The sequence below is a fragment of the Helianthus annuus genome, chromosome 16 (genome assembly GCF_002127325.2).
Source record: "Helianthus annuus cultivar XRQ/B chromosome 16, HanXRQr2.0-SUNRISE, whole genome shotgun sequence".
NCBI classification, from domain to species: Eukaryota; Viridiplantae; Streptophyta; class Magnoliopsida; order Asterales; family Asteraceae; genus Helianthus; species Helianthus annuus.
Genome location: NC_035448.2, coordinates 153,771,707 through 153,793,269, shown reverse-complemented (window position 1 = coordinate 153,793,269; position 21,563 = coordinate 153,771,707). Strand labels below are relative to the sequence as shown.

The following is a 21,563-nucleotide window of genomic DNA, read 5'->3' as shown; positions in this document are numbered from 1 at the left end:
GTCATCATCTTTTTTAACAAATACTATATTATTATTCATTCTTGAGTAAGTTAATCTATCAAACCAAGATCTAGGAAATGCACCGTGAAGTCAACCACAATATAAGCAAAGGGATTTATAGATTCTCGATCTAACCAATTTCACATAAACTCACAATTCCCGGCTTTAAATATAAAATAAAATCCTTATTTTCGATTTTGTAACGATCACTATAAGCATTGACCGACCCATGGTATAAGCATGCAATCAAACGTCCTCAATGAAAAAAATTACTATTATATACACTAGAATCCCATCTCTCCCGTAAAATTTTGGTTAAGCACCTTGATCGCCCCCGTAATAAAAATCTTAGGTCCGTCAGGGGCTGTTTGTTTACCTCTTAATGAGTCTCTTAATGGTTCAGACCTCTTACTGGTTCAGCACTTAATTGTTCAGACTGTTTGTTTCGCGAGCTGATATCTGAATGGTTCAGATATTTGCCTCTAAATGGGTAAGCATTATACTGAGTCTGAATGGTTAAGACCTCTAATCTGAATTGGTCAGACATTTGTCTCTGAACGGTTAAACATTATACTAGCTCTTAATGGTTCAGACCTCTTATTGGTTCAACACTTAACCATTCATAAGTTGCCAAACAGCCCCTGACTATAAGCATATAAGCTGTTACATTATTTATTTATTTTGACCGGAGTCAACAAAAGTCTTTGGGTTTGAACAACAACAGATCTTTCAAAAAGAAACAAACAAACTCATGGATCATAAGTCTAGGCATAGCAAATGGTAGAGTTTTGAAGAAGTTGTTCATGGGTCAACTGCAGTAGGTTTAAAGTCAACGACGAGAACTTTATCCAGATGACCGAGAAAAAGGGTTGCAAACTCAACATGGACAGGATGAGATATATATGTTGCAATGCCTTCAACAGTTTCAAAGGTTGACTCAAACACATGAGTGAAGCCTTGATGCAGATTCTCAATGCTCACATCTGTTCCCCTGGTACCAAAGTTTTCAAAATGTTGACCAAATTCAGAAACTTCTGCTGATTTATAAAACCAAAGATCAAACAAAGGAGTATCAAACAGTGTTCACATAACCAAACCAAACCAATCGGTCCGGTTGAGGAATCTTGAACCACCTTCATTTGAGCTGGTTAGATCCATGGTTGGACATAATTTACAAATTTTACATGAGTTAAATGCCATTTTAGTCCTTGTGGTTTGGACCATTTTGCCAGGTTAATCCAAAGGTTTCATTTTTCACATGTAGGTCCAAAAAGGTTTCACTGTTGCCATTTTAGTCCACTGGGTTAACTTCATCCATTATTTTTGTTAACCAGAAGGGCGATTCGGTCATTTTATATGGCCAAATTGTCTTTCTAGTTAACAGAATTACATATAAAATGCCCGAATCGCCCTTCTGGTTAACAGAAAAAATGGATGAAGTTAACCAAGTGGACTAAAATGGCAACGGTGAAACCTTTTTGGACCCACGGGAGAAAAATGAAAACTTTGGACTAAACTGGCAAAATGGCCCAAACCACAGGACCTAAAATGGCATTTAACATAATCAGGAATATGTTAAATTTTTTCGTTTTATTCTATTTCCAAAATCTCATTTAGTGATTCATTTACGCCCCAAAATTTTGTTTATTTCGGCATATTTAGTACAGGGCGTTCATTTCATAATCAAGAATATGTTGAGAATTTCAAGAACTGTACCTGTACCTTTTAATTTAAATGTAATACAAAAGGCGTTTACATAGCCATCTCATTAAATCATCAAGGCACTACGTATTAGTGCTTTATGTGATGCTCGTAGTTTTTAACATAAACTAGGTTCTGAAAAGAATACATCCCAGCTTCCATATACATATACACATTAATTTTTAGTTATTTTGGCTAAGCTTATTTAACTCAAAAACAACTTTTTGTTAAAAGGATTTATTGACTTATGACTTTTTAAAAAAGTGTTTGGATTAGCTTATGGGGTGGGAAAAGCCAATAAGTTCATAAGTTGTTTTCTTAAAAAAGTGTTTTAATTAGCTTATAAGTGGATTAGCTTAGGGCAGAGGGTAATTCTGTAATTGTGTTTTGAAAAGTTGTAAGAAGTTACAAAAAGTCACAAAATACTAACTTTTCAAAACTGACTTTTCCTTCTATACAGAAAGTTGTTTTTAAAAGTCATTTTTAATTACCGAAACATTATTTTGACTTATTGGCTTTTTTGAAAAAACTAATAAGTCAACAAGTTGTTTCAAAAAGCTTAGCCAAACATGCCTTGAGTAAATAAGCTTAGCCAAAGATGTCAAAAATGACTTTTTGTTAAAACGACTTATTGACTTATGACTTTTTGAAAAGTAGTTTTAAAAAAGTGTTTGGATTAGCTTATGTGGTGGGAACATGGTTTTAAAAAACGTTTGAGGCGTGCGCCTCAAGGCGCACCTCAAGGCGAAACGGCCAAAAAACGAGGCTGAGGCGCGCCTCATGGTATTTTTAATGTATATGTGCCTCAGAGGGGCTGAGGCGCGAAGAAAGTTGCGACTCAGGGGATTTTGATAGCTTTTTTTATGTTTTTGACTTTTTGTGTCAATTTCAAGCATTTCATGTCTTTTTTAAGTATGTTTTTGATGATTTTGGTGAATCTGATGATGAAATTAGTTAGTATTATTATTTTTATAATATATATATAATTTTTATATTTATTTATTAATACCGCCTCGGCCTTACGCCTCGTTTCGCCTCGAGGCTTACGCCTCGTGAGGCGAAGGGAAAACGCCTCGAAACTCGTTTCCGTTCTTTTAAACCTTGGGTGGGAAAAGCCAATAAGAGAAAAAGTTTTGAAAAGTCAGGATATTCTAGCTTTTTAAAATGACTTTTCCATCTTAGACAAAAAGTTATTTTAAAAATTCATTTTCCTTTATCCAAACATTATTAAATTAATTAAATTAAATTAAAACATTAAATTAAATTAAAACACTATAAATTAGCAACCTTTTTGTGCATATATGTCTTGTACCCAATGCTTTGTGAGTTTTTCAAAAAAAATTGATATTTTTACTTTTCACCCAAAGGTATTTGTTAAATTAATTTTAACCCAAAACTATTTGTTTTCTTTACTTTTAACCCAAAACTTTTTATCTTTTACTATCTATCCTCACAACTTTTTTCACTTTCAACTTTAGTCCTTTATAGTTTTCACTTTCCGCAAATTTTTCGCTTTATGCTTTGTTCTAAATTTTGTGGGTTAACACATTGCAACGTGCGTGGTGTAACGTTTTTACGTTTCGTTCTAAACTTTGTGAGTTAACACGACGCAACGTGCGTGTGTGGTTCAACGTTTTTACATCGTCTATTATTTCCCCGTTTGACAAGTTCGACATAACGTGCGGGTCCTAGATCGACTTAGTTACTAATTTCCATGGTTAGCGTTTCGGTCTAATTTCTTCACATAAACACGCCGCAAACACGCCGCAACTTCAGTGTTGGCGGTCGCTGCGGTAATGTGGCATTGATGCTATTTGGCACAGTTTTACGCCCCGGGGGGGGGGGGGTTCAAAGAAAAAATGGTTATGCATATGGTTGTTGTAACCTTGGCTTTGGGATTTTTCAAAAAAAATTGATTTTTTACTTTTCACCCAAAAGTATTTAATAAATTAATTTTAACCTAAAACTATTTGTTTTGTACTTTTAACCCAAAACTATTTATCTTTTGCAATCTATACTCACAACTTTTTTTTACTTTCAACTTTGGTCCTTTATAGTTTTCATTTTTGGCTTTATGCTTCGTTCTAAATTTTGTGACTTAACACATCGCAACGTGCGTCTTTGGTTTAACGTTTTTACGTTTCGTTCTAAATTTTGCGAGCTAACGCGACGCAACGTGCGTGTGTGGGTGAACGTTTTTACACCGTCTATTTTTTTTTCCCGTTTCACAGGTTCAACATAACTAGCGAGTCCTAAATCGACTTAGTTATAACTAAAGAATCCCTGCCGTATTGCGGCGGGTCCTAATTCTAGTTTTGACTTATTTGGCTTTTTTAAAAGCCAATAAATTTTAAAAAGCTTAGCGAAACAGCCCTTATTAAATCATCCGGTTCGATAACTGGTAAGGTTATGAAAACACTGAGATCTAGGTCTTCTTCATAAGAGTGAAATCTTTGAAACAGAACTTTTTTGTTTTTGGAAAAAATAACAAATAAATAAATTTCTTGTTGAAGCTAAACAAGGCATATGAAAATTAGAACAAGTAAACCTAATCTGCGATGAATAAAAATGTAAATAAATTCATGATCTATTATTGTCAATGTCAAACAAATCTGCTTGAAAGTCAAAGTATAAATCTTATCGAAACTCATCCATTTTTTAAAAACAGCAAACAAAACCTAACACCCCCCTGTGATGATGTTTTAGTACCAAATCAAAGTCAAATCGCTTTAATAATGAAGAATATGAACATATAATCGGAAAGCAATTTGAACGAAAGAGATGAAAGATGGATGTAAGTAAAAGTTGAGATTGAGAAATGAATGTTACCATCGAAAGGACTTCATGGGTTCAATGTGATTGACGAGATTTGCATAACCCTTGATGAGATCGTCGATCTGTTGTTGCGAGATTCCATCCTTGAATTTCGCTAGAAGTATGTGCTTCACCTCTCCCATCTCACCCTCTCTCTCTCTCTCTCTCTCTCTACTCACAAATTATGAGATACTACCGAATGAGTATACAAAGATGGATGATAGTATAGTGGATTACACACGTTTATATCATTCGAGTACATATGGTTTTCGATTGAAATCAATCGTGTCCCACTGGCAAAGTCTCATTAGTTGGGCGTTCCATTATTTAAAGGTGTGAAGGACAGTTTGGTCATTTCACCCAAAGCTAACCCTTTCACAACTTTATAATCCTCAAGCTTCCATGAGAAGCACCATTTCGATCCCTTTCTCCCCAAAACCTTCCTTGCATTCAAGAACACATCTGGTCATCCCACAACCCCGGCAATCCCTTCAACAACATGTTTGATCGTCTAAAAGATGCGGCAATACGCGATAATTTTGATAACATTACACGTTATTGGTACGACATTGTGTTAATTTTATCTAAAATTGTTAGTTTCGTTATGCGTGCCATGTATATAATCTGGAATGTGGTTTGGTTTTCATGGAAATCTAGTTGGAATTCGGGTGCAGGTGACCCGACGTCTTATCCGGATCTAGTGTCGGGTCTTGTTGAGGACGGGAAGGGCGTTAGGATCGAGTTCTGTTTTAGTCGTCGAGCATGAAGACGGGGGGGGGGGGTGCTTGGTTGGGTGTACATATTATATCTAACAATTAGGTTAAGTATAACCCTTTAAAAGGGTTATTTTTTGGCTGATCCTGGTCATTTTTTTGGATTTTTGAAGTTAATGATCAGGATTTACCCTTGTTTTGTTATGTAAGTGTTATGTATGCATGGTCATTAGGATTCTTAGTACACTCTTAATGATGCTTATTAAATTGTGTTTGAAGTTATTAAACAGGGTTTGACTTATAAAGTGGATGGAAATGACTTTGATGTGCTTAGGATCGATTGTAGCATTTGAATAACTGTGTTTGGGTGTCAAATAGCATTCTAAATCAATTGTAGCATTTAATCAGATAAACATGTCAAACATGTGATAGTGAAGCCAGTTCAAGTTTTGAAAGTAAAAATCCGTTGAAGTTGTGAAGGTGAATCTCAATTCAAGTTCTTAAAGTCAAAGAAATTTCAACTTCTAAAGGTCAAACATCGTTCAAGGGTTAAAAGTCAAACCCAACCCAACTTCAAAAAGTCAAACCCAGTTCAAATTATAAATTGCATTTCAATTTTGGTTACATGTGTTAATCTCTTGTTGTTGTTAAGTTATCATCATCAACCAAAATTGAAGTCATCAGTTAGTTTATTTTATTAACCAATCGATTTTCGGTTAATCAATTCGGTTTATTAAGTTAGATTGACGATTTCTTGTTTGATTCGTTTAATTTTGGTTAATAGCCAAAACCAAACTTGGGCTAAACTTTTGATTATAAATACATGAAAGCGAAGTATAAATACAAGAAATGAAAGTATAAATACATAAAATAGAGGCATAAAATATGAAATACATTAAGAGAAAGTATAAAAGCTAGAAATATATAAATAATATGAATTGTTTTATTTTGTTTGGTTCGGTTAATTTTGGTTAAACGAGGGTACAAACAATCAATAACCGGTTTTGGTTAATTCGGGTTTCGGTTAATCCGTTTTCAGTTAATTCAGTTTTTGGTTGATTTCAGGTCGGTTTCATTTGTTTTTTATTCGGTTTTGGTTAATGATCCAGACATTGTTCACCCATGTACGCTGGTAGTCACGTAACATATCAATTTTTAATTAAAAATACTATGACAATACTATAGTTTAAGTCCTTAACATGGATCAACTATGCAAATGATTGATTTCTACAAATATTTAGTTCCAAAACATCAATCTATATGATGTTTGAACCAAAATATGTAAGAACTATAAAGAACTTGATTAATATTAAGATGAACACACATTACTAATCAATAAAAACCCAAAAGATGATTTTCAAATATTGTTTACAATCAATGCCCTAAAACCCTTGCTAAACCCTAAAAAACTCTTTTTGTTTATAGTCTAATTATGTTTAGGCTAATTAAACTTTAACCCTCTAAGATAATAACTCACAAAACTTAGTCTAAAAATGACAAAAACAATAAATATATTATGTATAAACAAAATATATTTATATAATCGAAACAACGTTCTCTATTAATCTTTGATCTCCAATCGTCAATCCTTCTTCTTATCTTCTCATCTTGACTAGCACATACATTTCATTGCGTTCGACTTTGACTAGGCGACTGTTGAATAGTAATGGGGGCTGGCGACACTTTTCTTCTTTGAGAGTCACTGATCACTATAATGACTTTGAGGATTTGTCAGATATGATCCTTCTTTGATTTTGGATGCACCTACGACACCGAAAAATTACTGGAGTATGCACCACCGACATTGAGATGTTATCGGGTTGTCCACATCGACACTGAGATGTCACCGAGTTAAGTCGTCTTCGATTCTGGAGCACTAAGTAATCAGATGGCGACACTGTGGTTGTCGCCTGATTGCTCAACAATCTTCCAATCTTGACACTTTTAGTCCCTACACTTTAATGTTATGGTATACAATGGTCTCACAAGTTCCAAAAAATACTCAAATTAAAGAGAATAAAATTCTCGTTTTTATGCTGTATTTTTTATTATTTACGTACAAAAAAAATACACCCGTTTAAAAATCGTGGGGTAGTTAGTTTTTTAATAAGGGGATAAAGTCTAACTATATATATATATATATATATATATATATAAAGTTTCACAAGTTCTAACAAATACTCAAATTAAAGAAAATAAAATACTCATTTTTATGTTTTTTTTATAAAAAAAATATCGTATGGAAAAGTTATGACTCTTTAAAAATAATGAAGATAGCTAGTTTTTAACTAATTAAGAGAATTTGGTTAAAATGTGAGATTAAAGTGTAATTAAGATGCCATGATTAAATTATATATAATGTTTGAAAGACTAGTTTACCTCATTTTAAAATTGTACCTTATGCATTAAGTAAAAAAAATATTAACTTTTGTACCTTCTTTTGTACCTGATGCATTAAATTGTAAAAAAAATATTAACTTTTAAGAGTCTTAAAATTCATAAATATATTAATTAAATGAGTTAAAATTTAATCTATTGTTAAGTATTATTTTTCCTAACCAATGGGATGGTGGTTAATTGGCAAAGATAAAACCTTTAAACACCTTAGGAGAGGGGGTCTTGAGTTCAAGTCTCACGGCACGCGCTTAAATTTCAGTACGGCTTACCATCCTCAAACGGATAGGCAGAAATCGTCTAGCGAAAACATTTGACAACCTCCTAGAAGCAGCTTTTCTTGCCACCAGACCTTTCTCCATCGAATAAAAAAAATTGCCATTCAAAAAAGAGTATTTTTTCCCTTTATTTTTGAAATTAAATACTTATTATTATTATTACATGACAATTTATAAATTTGATTTCATAATAATAAGTTTGAGTTTTGGTTAATCTTAAAATCCGTAACCTAACAAAACAAATTGACCATACCCGCCTCCTACTTTCTCTCACACGCCCACAAACTCAAATCAAACCACATCATTCATATTCATATTCATCTGCCATGCTCATCTCCTCAATCAATAGCAGCACTTAATCCCACCAATCTGAATCTCAGTAAGTCACTCACGTAGTCTCAATCTGAATCTCTTTATCACTTTTCTTCATAGATTCTGTGAATATCTGTTGTTTACTAAACAAAATATCTGGTATATTCGTCCTGTTTCGCAATTTGATCTGTCACAGGAATTAGATTTGATCAAATTCATCTAAAATGTTGTAATCTGTTCGTAATTTTTCAATCGATGATTGCTCAATGAAGATATGATGATGTTTTTACAGCATTAATGATTACATTAGTTGTTGATTAGATTACCGATGCTCATCGTTTTTGTTTTCGTATGAATCGAGTTGTGATTGTTTCAGGATTTGAATTCTGATGTGCTCATCTGGTAGGTACATGAGAATGGAGTTTGAGTGTGTGTTTGTATAAGTTTTAAGGATTTTTTTATAATGAGTTATTATGTTGATTGTTAATTCAATGTAATAAGCTGCAGATTTGCTAGATTTTGGATCAACATTAATTGGTTGATTGAGTGGTTACTTGTAACTGTGATTAGATAGCATATATATGACTTGAAGCAGTGATTGATGATGGTTAACTGTTAAAGTAATTTGCAGGTGTGACAGTTGTTCTGTATCTTTAATTCGGAGTAATGGCAGACGGTCACTCGTTCAATAATATATCGCTTGGAGGTCGCGGTGGTACGGTGAGTTTTCTCATCTCCTCAATCTTTTATCTGTTTATCTAGTTAAATTTTATTCCACTTTAGGCTGTAATCGATTGTTGCAAGCTGATGCAGACCGTGTTGTAAAAGTTATAGTTCATCTATCAGCTCATATTGTTATTTTTAAAGGAACTCAGCTTCGGTTTAATGATAAGATGAATCTGAAGTGCAAAGTTGTGTCTCTTTACTACTTTGTGGAATGTGACCAGAATTTTGTGCAATGCAGAATCCAGGTCAGCTAAAAGTTCATTCAGGCGGTGTGTTGTGGAAGAAACAAGGTGGTGGTAAGGCGGTTGAACTGGATAAGTCGGATATTTCGGGACTTACATGGATGAAAGTTCCTAGAAGTAATCAACTTGCTGTCAGAACTAAGGATGGTCTTAAGTATAAGTTCACCGGTTTCCGTGACCAGGTAGCTTTCAATGGCTGTTTACGTCTTTATTATTTATTGTATGTGATACGGTGTATGTTAGTTACTTGTTCAGTTGGTTGATAACAGTAATCCTGCATCCATGATGTTTCTTTTCATGATCAAGAATTTATTGCCTATGGAAATATCATTGTAATTTGTTTGCCTTTTTATATCTCCTATATTTATTACACTTGTTAACTAAGTTGAGTGACTCTATTGCAGGATGTCATTAGCCTGACCAACTTTTTCCAAAACACTTGTGGGTTAACAACAGAAGAAAAACAGCTTTCTGTTAGTGGGAAAAACTGGGGAGAAGTGGATTTAAACGGTTGAGCTTCTTAACCTATTTGTTTTCTATTGGCTGCTTATGTAAAATCTCCAAAAAAACTTGTCTTTTAATAGTAATATTGAGGTGTATAGCAACAAAAATTTTATCTAAAAATTGTTAGAATAATAGAGTATTTTACTTTCTGAAAATTTTCAGGCAATATGCTGTCTTTTAACGTTGGTCAGAAACAAGCGTTTGAAATCTCGTTAGCTGATGTGTCGCAAACACAGCTTCAAGGAAAGACTGATGTCATACTGGAATTCCACGTGGATGACACAACCGGTGCAAATGAGGTTGTTATTTGTTAACTAATTTTATTTTCGATGATTCATGTCACATGGTATTTAGTATGTGCACTTTTACAATGCTAGACTTGAAGTCTATATTAATTATAGTTTTTTTTTGTATATTAATGTAGAAAGATTCATTGATGGAGATAAGCTTCCACATACCCACTAACAACACACAGTTTGTTGGTGATGAAAACCGTCCACCTGCACAGGTTAGAGACTTAGCGTGCCTAGATTTGTTATTCATTGCTTTGTTTGACATGTGGCATCTTATACTCGTTTTCAGGTCTTCCGTGAGAAAATAATGTCAATGGCAGATGTTGGCGCTGGAGGTGAAGAGGCCGTTGTCACGTTTGAGGGCATTGCTATTCTCACTCCAAGGTGGGTTCTTGGCATGATTGTTCTTAGAGGTGACAAAATGGCCAGAGCGGTTGAGTCACAGTCCAAAATGGGTATTTCTTTACGGGTTGGGTTAAACGTTTTTTGTCCAAATTATGTGTATTTATATGAACAGTTAGTGTGTCAAACATGATAACAATAATTAATCTTGTTAGGCTAAAAAATGGAAGAGTAAAGTACACGGATGGTCCCTGTGGTTTACCAAAATTTTGGATTTGGTCCCTAGCTTTTCAAAAGTACACAGATGGTCTTCGTGGTTTGCACTTTGTAACGCATTTAGTCTCCAACTTTTTCCAAAAGTACATGGATGGTTCCTGTGGTTTGCACTTTGTAACGCATTTAGTCCCTAACTTGTACATGCTAAAACCTTTAGATTTGTTGTCTAGGGACTAAATGCGTTACAAAGTGCAAACCACAGGGACCATCTGTGTACTTTTGGAAACCTAGGGACCAAATCCAAAATTTTGGTAAAACACAGCTCTGTACTTTACTCAAAATTGAAACTTCAAAGGATAGGTGTTAAAAGGCACTTTGGGCAATATTCAGCCCATGAAGTTCGCTTTTGTTTACTTATATATGTTTTTTACCTGTTTGACTCGATAGAGATACATAAATCATAAGTAAATTCATCGCAATCTCATTTTCTAATTGTTATCATTTCTGGTCGTTTAAAAATTTGAAATTCATGCAATGCCTCTTTTTCTGCAGGGGTCGTTACAATGTTGAACTTCATCTATCCTTTTTGAGGCTGCAAGGGCAAGCCAACGACTTCAAAATCCAGTTCAGCAGTGTAGTTCGCGTGTTTGTACTACCCAAGGTTTATCTTTTGCTCTCCTTTCATCAAATGTTCAAAACAAACAAACGTTTTCTGAATATTCTATTTCATATTCATATATTTTGTGTTGTAATGCAGTCAAATCAACCACATACATTTGTTGTTGTTACCCTCGATCCACCTATCCGTAAAGGTCAAACAATGTATCCGCATATAGTGTTGCAGGTATGTTGCTTATTGCTCCTGATGATTAGCTAGCTTCATTGTGAGAAAAAGTGTATTTAATTTATTATCTGCTTTTGGCGTGTGATAGTTTGAAACAGATTATGTGGTGGAAAGCACCTTGACGATGAATGAAGATCTTTTCGCTACTAAATACAAGGACAAGTTAGAACCAACTTATAAGGTAGTTTTTTCTAAGCAGTTAATGCAGTAAAAAATCGGATAACAAGGTGTTTGCAGGCCAGTCCAAACTGACCTGCTTTTACCTACGACCCAACCCGCTTTGACTTGCTTACCAAACCCCTTTTGACTTTTTACCAAACCCGTTTGTCTTGCCCATCTTGCCACCTTATTTCAGCTTTTACACCAACTTTCGTTCATTCTTAGATGGTTTAATATTTAACATGAGCAGGGACTGATTCATGAAGTATTTACGATGGTATTGAGAGGCTTATCAGGCACAAAACTCACAAGACCCGGAAAATTCCGTAGTTGTCAAGATGGTTACGCTGTGAAGTCATCCTTAAAAGCCGAAGATGGCGTTCTTTATCCACTTGAAAAGAGCTTTTTCTTCTTACCAAAACCACCTACTCTTATTCTATACGATGAGGTATTACATTACAATTACTCTAGTTTTCAGTTTCTTTACAGTGAACTGATTCATAAGCTGTATGTAGATTGATTACGTGGAATTTGAAAGACATGCTGCGGGAGGATCAAACATGCATTACTTTGATCTTCTTATTAGACTGAAGACAGAGCAAGAACATCTTTTCCGGAACATTCAGAGAAACGAATATCATAATCTCTTTGAGTTTGTCAAGTCAGTATAATATGATTTACGTTTTTTGGAAGTGATTGGATTGAGAAAGTCGTCACTGAGTTTGTTGTTTTAATGATGCAGTTCAAAGGGTCTTAAAATTATGAATCTGGGTGGAGCTAAAACAACAGACGGTGTTGCAGCGGTGCTACAAGATGAAGATGATGATAATGTTGACCCGCATCTTGAACGAATAAAGAATGAAGCTGGTGGTGATGATAGTGACGAAGAGGTTAAATTATCGATCCTAACTTTGTTGCCTTTTTTGAAACTTTTTTTTGTTAAAGATGGTAACATGGCCGGGTGGGTTAGGTAACCGGTCAAAATGGGTGAGGTTGTTTATAATTATTTCTAGAGTAAAATGCCATTTTTGTCCCTGAGATTTGGCCAGTTTTGCGAATTTCGTCCAAAGGTTTGTTTTTCCACATCTGGATCCAAAAGGTTTAAAATCTTGCCATTTTCATCCGGCTCGTTAACTCCATCCATTTTTCTCTGTTAAGTCAGAGGTATATCCGTCTTTTTTGCTAACTTAAAGGGCAATTCGGTCTTTTTCACTTTATGTAAAAAGACCGAATACCCTTGAAAACGACCGAATTGCCCTTTAAGTTAACAAAAAAGACAGAAATACTTAACGGAGAAAAATGGATGGAGTTAATGAGCCGGATGAAAATGGCAAGCTTTCAAACCTTTTGGATCCCGGAAAAACAAACCTTTGGACGAAAGTCGCAAAACTGGCCAAACCTTAGGGAAGAAAATGACATTTTACTCTTATTTTTATGCATAACAAAAGCTTTACTTATGATTACAAAACAAATATTGTTATCTAAATCTTTTAACAAAGGTGTTTTGGGAGATTGTATGCATTAAAATTAGACTTTGGGCAACTTTCAACGTGTTTGATCCGTTCCCCTTTTTTGACCCATCTGAGACAAATGAAACCGACCCATTTATAAGTAACGGGTCAAATGGCCACCTCGGTTTATTATCTTCAACTTGTTTGAATTATGTAGGACGAGGATTTTGTTGCTGACAAGGATGATGGAGGGTCACCTACTGATGATTCAGGGGGAGATGATTCTGATGGTAGTTTGAGTGAAGGCGACAAGGAGGTTAGTAGTCGGGTTTTCTTTTCACTTCATATTATATATATATTTTTTTTTGGTTTTTAATATTTTATATATCAGAAACCTGTGAAGAAGGAACCAAAGAAAGAACCTACTACTTCTAAGCCTGCTTCAAGTAAGAAGAGAACCAAAAGCGGTGAAGATGACGCGTCGAAGAAGAGAAAGCCCAAGAAGAAAAAAGATCCGAATGCACCCAAGAGAGCTATGAGTGGTTTTATGTTTTTCTCACAACTTGAAAGAGAGGTTAGTATATATATTATAATAATATATATATGTATATGTATCATGATTTCTCATAAATTGTGATTTCATCTTCAGAATGTGAAGAAGGACAACCCTGGTATTGCATTTCAAGAAATCGGGAGGGTTCTTGGTGAACGATGGAACAAGCTATCAGGTTTCGTAACGCTCCATTTTATTTTTATAGTGTGCTAAAACCTTAATCTGATATATTATTTTGTGATTTGTAGCTGAAGAGAAGGAACCATATGAAGCCAAGGCTAAGGTTGACAAGAAGCGATACCAAGACGAAATCAGTGGCTACAAACCGAAACCCTCAAATTCTGGCCACGCATCTGACTCTCCCTAGATGCGTAACGTCTCTTTAACTGTTTCCGTTTTTTATTTTTTTTCCATTTTGTAATAAAAAAACATCTTAAGAAAAGAAAACCACAGCCCAAAATCTAGGCAACAAAATTCCATCAATCAAAACTCGACAATCGGGTCTAAGTTGACTGGACAACTCGGTTGTGAGTTGACTCAACAACCAATTTTGAAAGAAGTATGATATTTGAGTCTATAAACATGTGAGTGTTATAAGTTATAACTAATAAACTAGAACATGCTAAGAGTACCAAGAAAACCTAAAATCCCAAGAGTCTTGTTTCGAGTCATACGCATAAACACCGTTGATAGTAAACAGCCATCGACAATCCGAGCCACAACCATAGTGATCTCTCATGTACTCGTATGCATGGAAATCGACATGTAGCATCACGTCTGCCTTCCACCTCGCGTTACAATAAAACAATGTCGTTTTTGAAAAGTTAGGCTTAAACTTCCACCCTATCGATTGACCATACGATAATATGTGTTGCCCCAAATCATCGTCTAATGATCGACACTCAATCGTCATGACGTTATTGTATCCGATCAAGTTGGTGATTTGAACTGTAACTTTGCCACTCGCTACATGAATCAATGTGGCCGTTAGAAGTAGTTGTAGCATACCTGCCACCGCCATTGAACCACCGCTGATCGCCTTGTTCCACTTCATTTTGGGTAAAAGTGGATTCGTTTTAATAACCATCATCATCTCTAGCATTATATGTCATCATATCTCACTAATGAAAATTTAAGAAATTAATCTCGTCATTAGTTTTCATTAATATTTACCATTAAATACTTTTAATGTTTGGATACAGGGAATTTGGACAGTCCAAAAGTATTTAATTATTTGAGAGTGTGGAAGGCGATAATATATGTTATATTGAATCTGGATATAGCTAAGTTTTCAATAGTAATAACTAGCTTGATTCAATATGTGCGTTGTTGCGGGAACGCAACGGGAATTCAGTGAGTATCAGTATTTGTTGTTACCATGGATATTAAAAATAAACATCATAATTTATTTCAATGATATAGACGTTAATAATTACTTAGCAGTTTTATATTTAAAAGGTTGATAAAATGCTTGTTGTAGACCCCATATAACATAACCATAGAGAAAAAAAAAGTTATCAAAATAATCATTTGATCAATCAAAATTACCAAAATAGACGATGTTGGCTAAGCTGGTAAATTTGAAGACTTTGCTAGTGTTTTTGCTTAAGCCGTTTGTCTATTTCGGTAATATAATTGGTCAAATATCTACTTTTGTACTTTTCCCGAATAGAAAACTGGCAAAGGTGCTTGTTGTGGACCCCATATAACAGAATCGATAGAAAAAAAATGGAGAACAACCGAGTGTCCCTTGGTTCAAACTTGGACGTTACTATTAAAGAAAAAATGTTGCAACCACCACACCAAAAGCGCATTTATGCTTTGTATCTGTTTCACTTTATATACATATACTAAAATACAAACCGTAAAAAAAGGGAATTAGTGGATATTGATATGGCATCCACGAATGAGGTTCCTCCACCTCTTCACTCAGTAACACGCGTTTTTACCGTTAAAAGTTATTTCAATAAGTATAGATATAATACTTATTTACATTCTTAGTTGTACACAAATTGCTACACTATAAAACAACTTACTGAAACCCTGAGAGATCATTTAATAGCATCATATTCTTTGTCAAAGCACTTTGTATACATTATATGTGTTTTATCCTATATTATATGTTTAGCAAATGTTGGTCAACCTCCCATTTCTCAGAAAATTGCAGAAAAAAGAATACCATTTCATAGATATTTACATCATATATACTCTTGACCTTAGTCATGCTAGTAAATATGATTAGCAAGATGCAACAATTTTCTTAAAATCCAAATCACACCATCTTTAATTCAAAGAGGTTCATTATTTTGTATGAATCACCAACATTAAATTGAATCTAATGAGTCTAAAATTCAATACACAACTCACATTTCGGATTCAAATCCAATATTCCAAAACCCTTCAGGAGTCGAAGGAGGTGCAAACCTATATCGATGCCTAGAAACGCCTTCATGATGCTCACATCTAAGATCCCGCTTATTATTATTATCATTACCATCCGCAGGAAGAACAGCATCATAGAACTTTCTACACTGCTTACATTCAACTCCTTTAAGATTAGCCCTCTCGGCTTTCTTTCTCACGGGTTCGACATACTTGAAACTTTTCTTCTCGGGCCTTTGTGGGCCCATGTCAGCGTTTAAGTCTTGTGTTTCATCATCAGAGCTGTCGATATTCATGTCTTTGGGAACCGGACCCGGAAGTTGATGAATCGCCTCTTCTTTTACTCCTTTTTTCAAGTCTTCTTTGATGTTTTCCAATGGAGTATCGAGAAAATCATCATGTGGGTCAGGCCCGTTTCTGTTTTTTGTGGGCCTTGTGTCTCGCCAATGAGAAATGGGCCGTTTTGTTCCGGATAATAAGTTTGCCTTTTTGCTGCTGTCAGGTTGAGCTACAAATGGGGAGCTCGAGCTTGACCCGTGTATCGTTTTGGTTTCTGTTTTGTCGTTAGGGTTTTGTTGGTTTACGTTAGGGCTAGTTGCTTCAGAAGCGGGCATTGGACTACTTGGAGACTTTCCGTCCATAACTGTAACGATAGATGAGAAGATGTTAGCTTTAGGTGACAATTTAAACTCATTTACTTGTGAATAGATCGATTCAGATATTGTCTAATCTCTAACGGGTCAAAGGGAAAAAAAATAGATTGAAAAGGGTCTGAAGTCGCCCAAATTACATTTTTGATGCATAATAAAAGATTACTGTTTACATAATAAAATTTATAATTGAATTAAAACACAATATAGAGTAAAATGCCATTTTCGTCCCTGAGGTTTGGTTACTTTTGCGACTTTCTTCCAAAGGTTTGTTTTTCTGCATTTGGATCCAAAAGGTTTGAAATCTTGCCATTTTCATCCAACTCGTTAACTCCATCCATTTTTAACGTTAAGTCAGGGGTATTTTCGTCTTTTTAGGCATTTTGTGATGATTAAAGAGTTTGGGTGGGGAGAAAGTCAATAGAGGTGAATCTTTATTTCTTATAGTGTTTTTTATTTTAATAAAAAATGTATAAAAAGACAGAAGTGCCCCTCATTTAACGGAGAAAAATGGATGGAGTTAACGAGTTGGATGAAAATGGCAAGATTTCAAACCTTTTGGATCCAGATGCGAAAAAACAAACCTTTGGATGAAAGTCGCAAAAGTAACCAAACCTCAGGGACGAAAATGGCATTTTACTCCACAATATATAAAAAAAAATATTTTGGACAAGTGTTTCGTGTCAACCCTGTACAAAAAACCACATATTTCAACCCAAGCTTATTGAAACCTGCTACTCAAACAGTACTGACCCATGTAACATAATAATTCTGACATAAAATTAGGTCAAACATAGATGCTAATACAAAATTACACTATGGTGAAAGTCTAAAACTGAAAAAAAAATTAACAAAAAAAAAAGAAAAGAAAAAAGAATTATAATCTCACCATAGCAAGTATATCTAAAGCATTTAAAGACTAAGTGACTAACATACATATGACAAGCAACCAAACCCCAAACAGTTCATAACAGTATAACACAACCTAGAAATGCAAACGAGTCGAGCGGCTCGCGAGCTGCTCGAAATGAGTCGAGCCTTAATGAGCCCGGCCGAGCTTGAGCCTAAAATAAAGATCGTTTATTTATCAAGCCCGAGCTCTCATAAGTTAATCGAGCTCGAGCTTGGTCGAGCTCGGGCTCGGCTCGGCTTGTTCGCACCCCTAACACAAGCTAAATGTATAACAAAAAAAGTATCAAAAATATTAATATAAAAACAAAGGGTATAAGAACATTACGGATAACATTTAGAGTTGACCTAGTAAAGTTTTCTAGTCAGACAATGGTTCCATGGGCCAAGATTGGGCAATATATATATAAAAAGATTACCATAAATGATAAAACCAACAGAAAAAATAAAGAAAGATTACCCGGTGAATTCAACATATTCTGATCAGGAATTAACTGGTCTTTATTAACTTTTGTGCTGCTACTGCCATGCATATTCTCTGAAGTTAATCCCGATTTCGAGCACAAATAATTGTACTGAGATTTAAGCTTTTTATACGCATCAATAACTTCCCGTCTTTTATTCTTTTCGATCATTATCTCGTTATTTTTGCCTTCAATTTGCTGAAGCAATTTCCCATGCAATTCCATTCCTTCAGTCGAGTCTTTACTCCGTTCTTTGACTTCCACTTGAAGTTTTTCCACTTCGTCCTCCAAACTTTTTACTTTCGCAACAAATAATCGTTTCTCCTTTTCAACCTCTTCTAACTCACGCCCATTTTGTTCGATCAGTTGTTGTTGTTGTCGTAGCTGATCCGTTAATACTTTGTTTTTCGTTTCGCAGTCATCGAGAAGCTGTTTCGTTTTCAAAACTTCGGCAGCTTGCGTTCTCATTTTTATAAGCAGTGTTTCTTGAAACGCCTTTTTTTCTTCAAATTTTCTCTCAGATAGCTCAAGTTTTTCGGAAAGCTCCGTCAGTTTATCGTCTTTATATTGTATTTGTCGTTCTTTTTGTTCTATGAGCGAGTTCTTTGACTTAACCAACTGGAGTAACTCACAGTTTGACTCTTCTTTCTCTATGATTATCCGACACTTGCTTTCTAGATTCAACTTTAAATTGTTGTTTTCCTCTTCGAGCTCCTTCATTTTTGTTTCGTTTCCGTTCACCGTTTTCGCTTTTGAATCTAGAAGTTCACGTAAACTTTTTTGTAATTCTCGTTTCTCCGCTATCTCTTTCGTCTTTCGTTTCAGCTCTTCTTCAAGATCGTTAGGAATTTTCTTCATCTTGCTGCTCTCGGTTTTTAAAAACTGGTTTTCTTCGAAAATCTTTTGTTTTTCGGATTCGAGTGTTTGTATTCGAACCGTCAGATCGAATTCCTTCTTTTTCCATTCGTCTTCTGCTGCTTTCTTTGCTTCCGTATAGATTTTTTTCAGTTTCGATTGAAAGTCGGGGAATAACTGTTTGCAGAATAGATATTCGATCTGAGAAACGCTTTCTTTTGTTTCTTGAATTGTAGCAGCCAATAGAGTACTAAGTCCTGAGATATACTCTGTATCAGTACCGTCAACATGGTAAGTTTGTTCTTGATCGCCTTCCATCTGTGGATTGTATAAAAATAATGTATAAAAATAGTCCATTCACTTTCTTACTTTGTACAACTTTTCTCATGAACGGTTTAAACTAAAAGGCGTAAACTTTACCAATAGCTCTAATATGGGTGGGATTATATTGAGTAAGCTTGTTTGTTTGTTTGTTTAATTAACCGAACAGAATGGATCCAACAGTCACAGTAATTGTCAAGATTGAAGAACACATAAAAGGGTTTGATCAGATACTCATCCACTCTACTAGCATATAAAGTATCTTCTCCAGTCTTTCTCCTCTTCTTAATATTCTAAGCATAGTTGTTAATGGCGAATAGCGATACACTAGATTTTTTTTTTTAATTTTATATGTATATTATATCACAAGAATACCCTGGTATGGTATATATGCTATTTTACATGTATATTTAACAAAAACCTAAAATCCAACTATTTTATAGCTATATTTAATTGCTATTTATATTTAAAAATAAATAAATAAATAAATAAAGTGTCGCTATTCTCGCCATCCATCACTACAACCCAAATAACGACACTGGACCTATATGCTGTGTAGCGCGCTATAGAGATCACTAGGATCGCTATTGACAACTTTGATTCTACTAAGATGAACTAGAATGTAGTAAATTGTTGGTATCATCCTAAAACAAAAGGCGTCATTTCTAGACTCATATTATATCTTCATCCTCACAATCTCACTAAACTATCCTTCCTTGCTGAATCTGAATTTCAATAACAACTATCACGACAAAAATGCATCTTGCTTAAACTGTTGTTATAACCTTTTTCTTACTCTATTGCAAACACATCTATCTATCTACACATACATATAATCAAATTAGCACATAGTCAGTCATATACATCCACCGGGCAATTAAATACTAATAAGCATCAGAAGAAGAGGCAAACAATTAATCAAATTTGACCTAAATCCATAACTTCTTCAAATGAACCCTAAATAAATCAAGACATCAAAACCTAAACTAATATTTTACGTATCATCAGCAAAAGCAATTTCGCTAAAATTAAATCTCCGTTAATTAGAAATGTGGCATCTCCGACTGACTGACGGATTCAAAGTCATCCCATTGACTCGTGGATATGTGTGTGCATTTGGGCGTGATAATGAAAACAGTTGGTACTTACGGTTTGATCGGTGACGGAGGAGCAGCATAAACAAGATCTCCGGCGAGCAGGCGTATCCGAAAAGGAAAAGGAAGAGGAAGAGGAGGGAAAGATTTTATTCTTAAGGTCAAAGAAACTTTATTTTTTTATGAATGAATTGTATAAAACAATTTCTTTCTTTTAAATTATAACATTTTTTAAAAAAATATTATATTATATTGAATAGTTCAAAAGAAACCAAGAACGAGTATGTATATTTTGAGAAGGTACATAAACTAGACTAAGTACATGTGGGAGAATCGACACAATGCGACGTGAAAATTGGTATTTACAATAACGTACAATTGGACAGTTACATTAGTGGATAACCATAAGTAAAAGTTCGATTAGAGAGTTACTATCGGTTTCACTTGGTACCGAACTCGTTGAGAAGCAAGAAATATCATGTCCCATGATCTATTAGAAGAAGATTGACGTTTATACAACTTTGTAATCAACTTGAGTTTGTTACTAGGTAGTTGTGTTTCTCTATCAAAGATATTTATTTAGGTATAAGTTATTGTTTAGGCTATAATCCATTATAGAATTAAAACACTCTTTACTCATACTTCCATTTTAGTGACGCAAAACAATCTTAAAGACACATTGTGTATGCTTACCCTTTTTTGCTGATTTGTCGTAAATGCAAGATTATGCCATGATATCATCTTTTTCTTCTTACATTTTTCTTAATACAGAGTGGGCCAAATGTTTGTTCGTGTCACATTTGTTGTGACGTCAAAACGTTTTTTCTTTTCACATATATGACAGATGTTATGGCGCTTCTTGGTTGCACCCACTGAATTTCTCTAAGATCCCAGACACGTGCAGCCTTCACAGTGGCTGCAGATTTCATCAGAGGCAGCCTAAGAAGCCGAAGTCAAACCACATCTTTGATAACGCTAACCACTTCAGATTCTGGTCTTGCCCTCGATTCATGAGTTTGTAAATTTCGTTCTTGCCACACATAATAAACGCTAGCTTCCAACATGAGGCGTTTTATGATACTCCAAATAGAACTAGTAACCGGAAGGGAACAGAGATGGGCTATCAGTTGGGGCCAACTACACGAGGCATTTCCCCGCTTAGTCAGCAGCACGAGGCTATTCCACACTGATCTAGGATACGGACATTCGAAGAAGACGTGGGCGTGAGAGTCAGGAACATTTTACAGAATACGCATTTTAGTTCATTGGTTGCAAACTACTGCCCTATGATATCATGAGTTTGGAGCTTGTTTTTAACAGCAAGCCACAATATTATGGAGTAATTA

At 34.8% G+C, this 21,563-nt stretch overlaps 4 protein-coding genes and 1 long non-coding RNA gene across 6 annotated transcripts; 2 read left to right on the top strand and 3 right to left on the bottom strand.

Moving 5' to 3' along the window:
* Nucleotides 1-625: 625 nt before the first annotated feature.
* Nucleotides 626-4,809, bottom strand: LOC110915718 (stress-response A/B barrel domain-containing protein HS1). The gene is made up of 2 exons (XM_022160452.2): nucleotides 4,531-4,809; nucleotides 626-991 (listed from the first exon to the last, which is right to left on the bottom strand). Exons 1-2 carry the CDS (start codon nucleotides 4,656-4,658, stop codon nucleotides 802-804), a joined length of 318 nt encoding a protein of 105 aa, XP_022016144.1. The 5' UTR covers nucleotides 4,659-4,809; the 3' UTR covers nucleotides 626-801.
* A 124-nt stretch (nucleotides 4,810-4,933) lies between these two features.
* LOC110915719 lies at nucleotides 4,934-5,472 on the top strand. The gene is made up of 2 exons (XR_002579179.2): nucleotides 4,934-5,076; nucleotides 5,173-5,472. It is a non-coding gene; the product is annotated as an uncharacterized LOC110915719 (long non-coding RNA).
* A 2,654-nt stretch (nucleotides 5,473-8,126) lies between these two features.
* LOC110915655 (FACT complex subunit SSRP1) lies at nucleotides 8,127-14,123 on the top strand. 2 transcript variants are annotated; one of them, XM_022160383.2, is made up of 17 exons: nucleotides 8,127-8,279; nucleotides 8,844-8,932; nucleotides 9,177-9,362; nucleotides 9,585-9,690; nucleotides 9,847-9,983; nucleotides 10,109-10,192; nucleotides 10,267-10,361; nucleotides 11,088-11,196; nucleotides 11,293-11,379; nucleotides 11,468-11,560; nucleotides 11,789-11,986; nucleotides 12,054-12,199; nucleotides 12,281-12,428; nucleotides 13,207-13,305; nucleotides 13,381-13,563; nucleotides 13,639-13,717; nucleotides 13,791-14,105. In XM_022160383.2, exons 2-17 carry the CDS (start codon nucleotides 8,879-8,881, stop codon nucleotides 13,907-13,909), a joined length of 1,923 nt encoding a protein of 640 aa, XP_022016075.1. In that variant the 5' UTR covers nucleotides 8,127-8,279; nucleotides 8,844-8,878; the 3' UTR covers nucleotides 13,910-14,105. The 2 variants fall into 2 exon arrangements, with proteins under 2 accessions (XP_022016075.1, XP_022016076.1); XM_022160384.2 differs by having other exon boundaries at nucleotides 8,136-8,279; nucleotides 8,834-8,932; nucleotides 13,791-14,123.
* Nucleotides 14,124-14,164: 41 nt separating this feature from the next.
* LOC110919822 (S-protein homolog 29-like) lies at nucleotides 14,165-14,596 on the bottom strand. The gene has a single exon (XM_022164075.1). The coding sequence runs from the start codon at nucleotides 14,594-14,596 to the stop codon at nucleotides 14,165-14,167; it is 432 nt and encodes a 143-aa protein (XP_022019767.1).
* A 1,206-nt stretch (nucleotides 14,597-15,802) lies between these two features.
* Nucleotides 15,803-20,405, bottom strand: LOC110916558 (protein gamma response 1). The gene is made up of 3 exons (XM_022161262.2): nucleotides 20,273-20,405; nucleotides 17,944-19,120; nucleotides 15,803-16,567 (listed from the first exon to the last, which is right to left on the bottom strand). Exons 2-3 carry the CDS (start codon nucleotides 19,118-19,120, stop codon nucleotides 15,906-15,908), a joined length of 1,839 nt encoding a protein of 612 aa, XP_022016954.1. The 5' UTR covers nucleotides 20,273-20,405; the 3' UTR covers nucleotides 15,803-15,905.
* Between the last annotated feature and the right edge of the window lie 1,158 nt (nucleotides 20,406-21,563).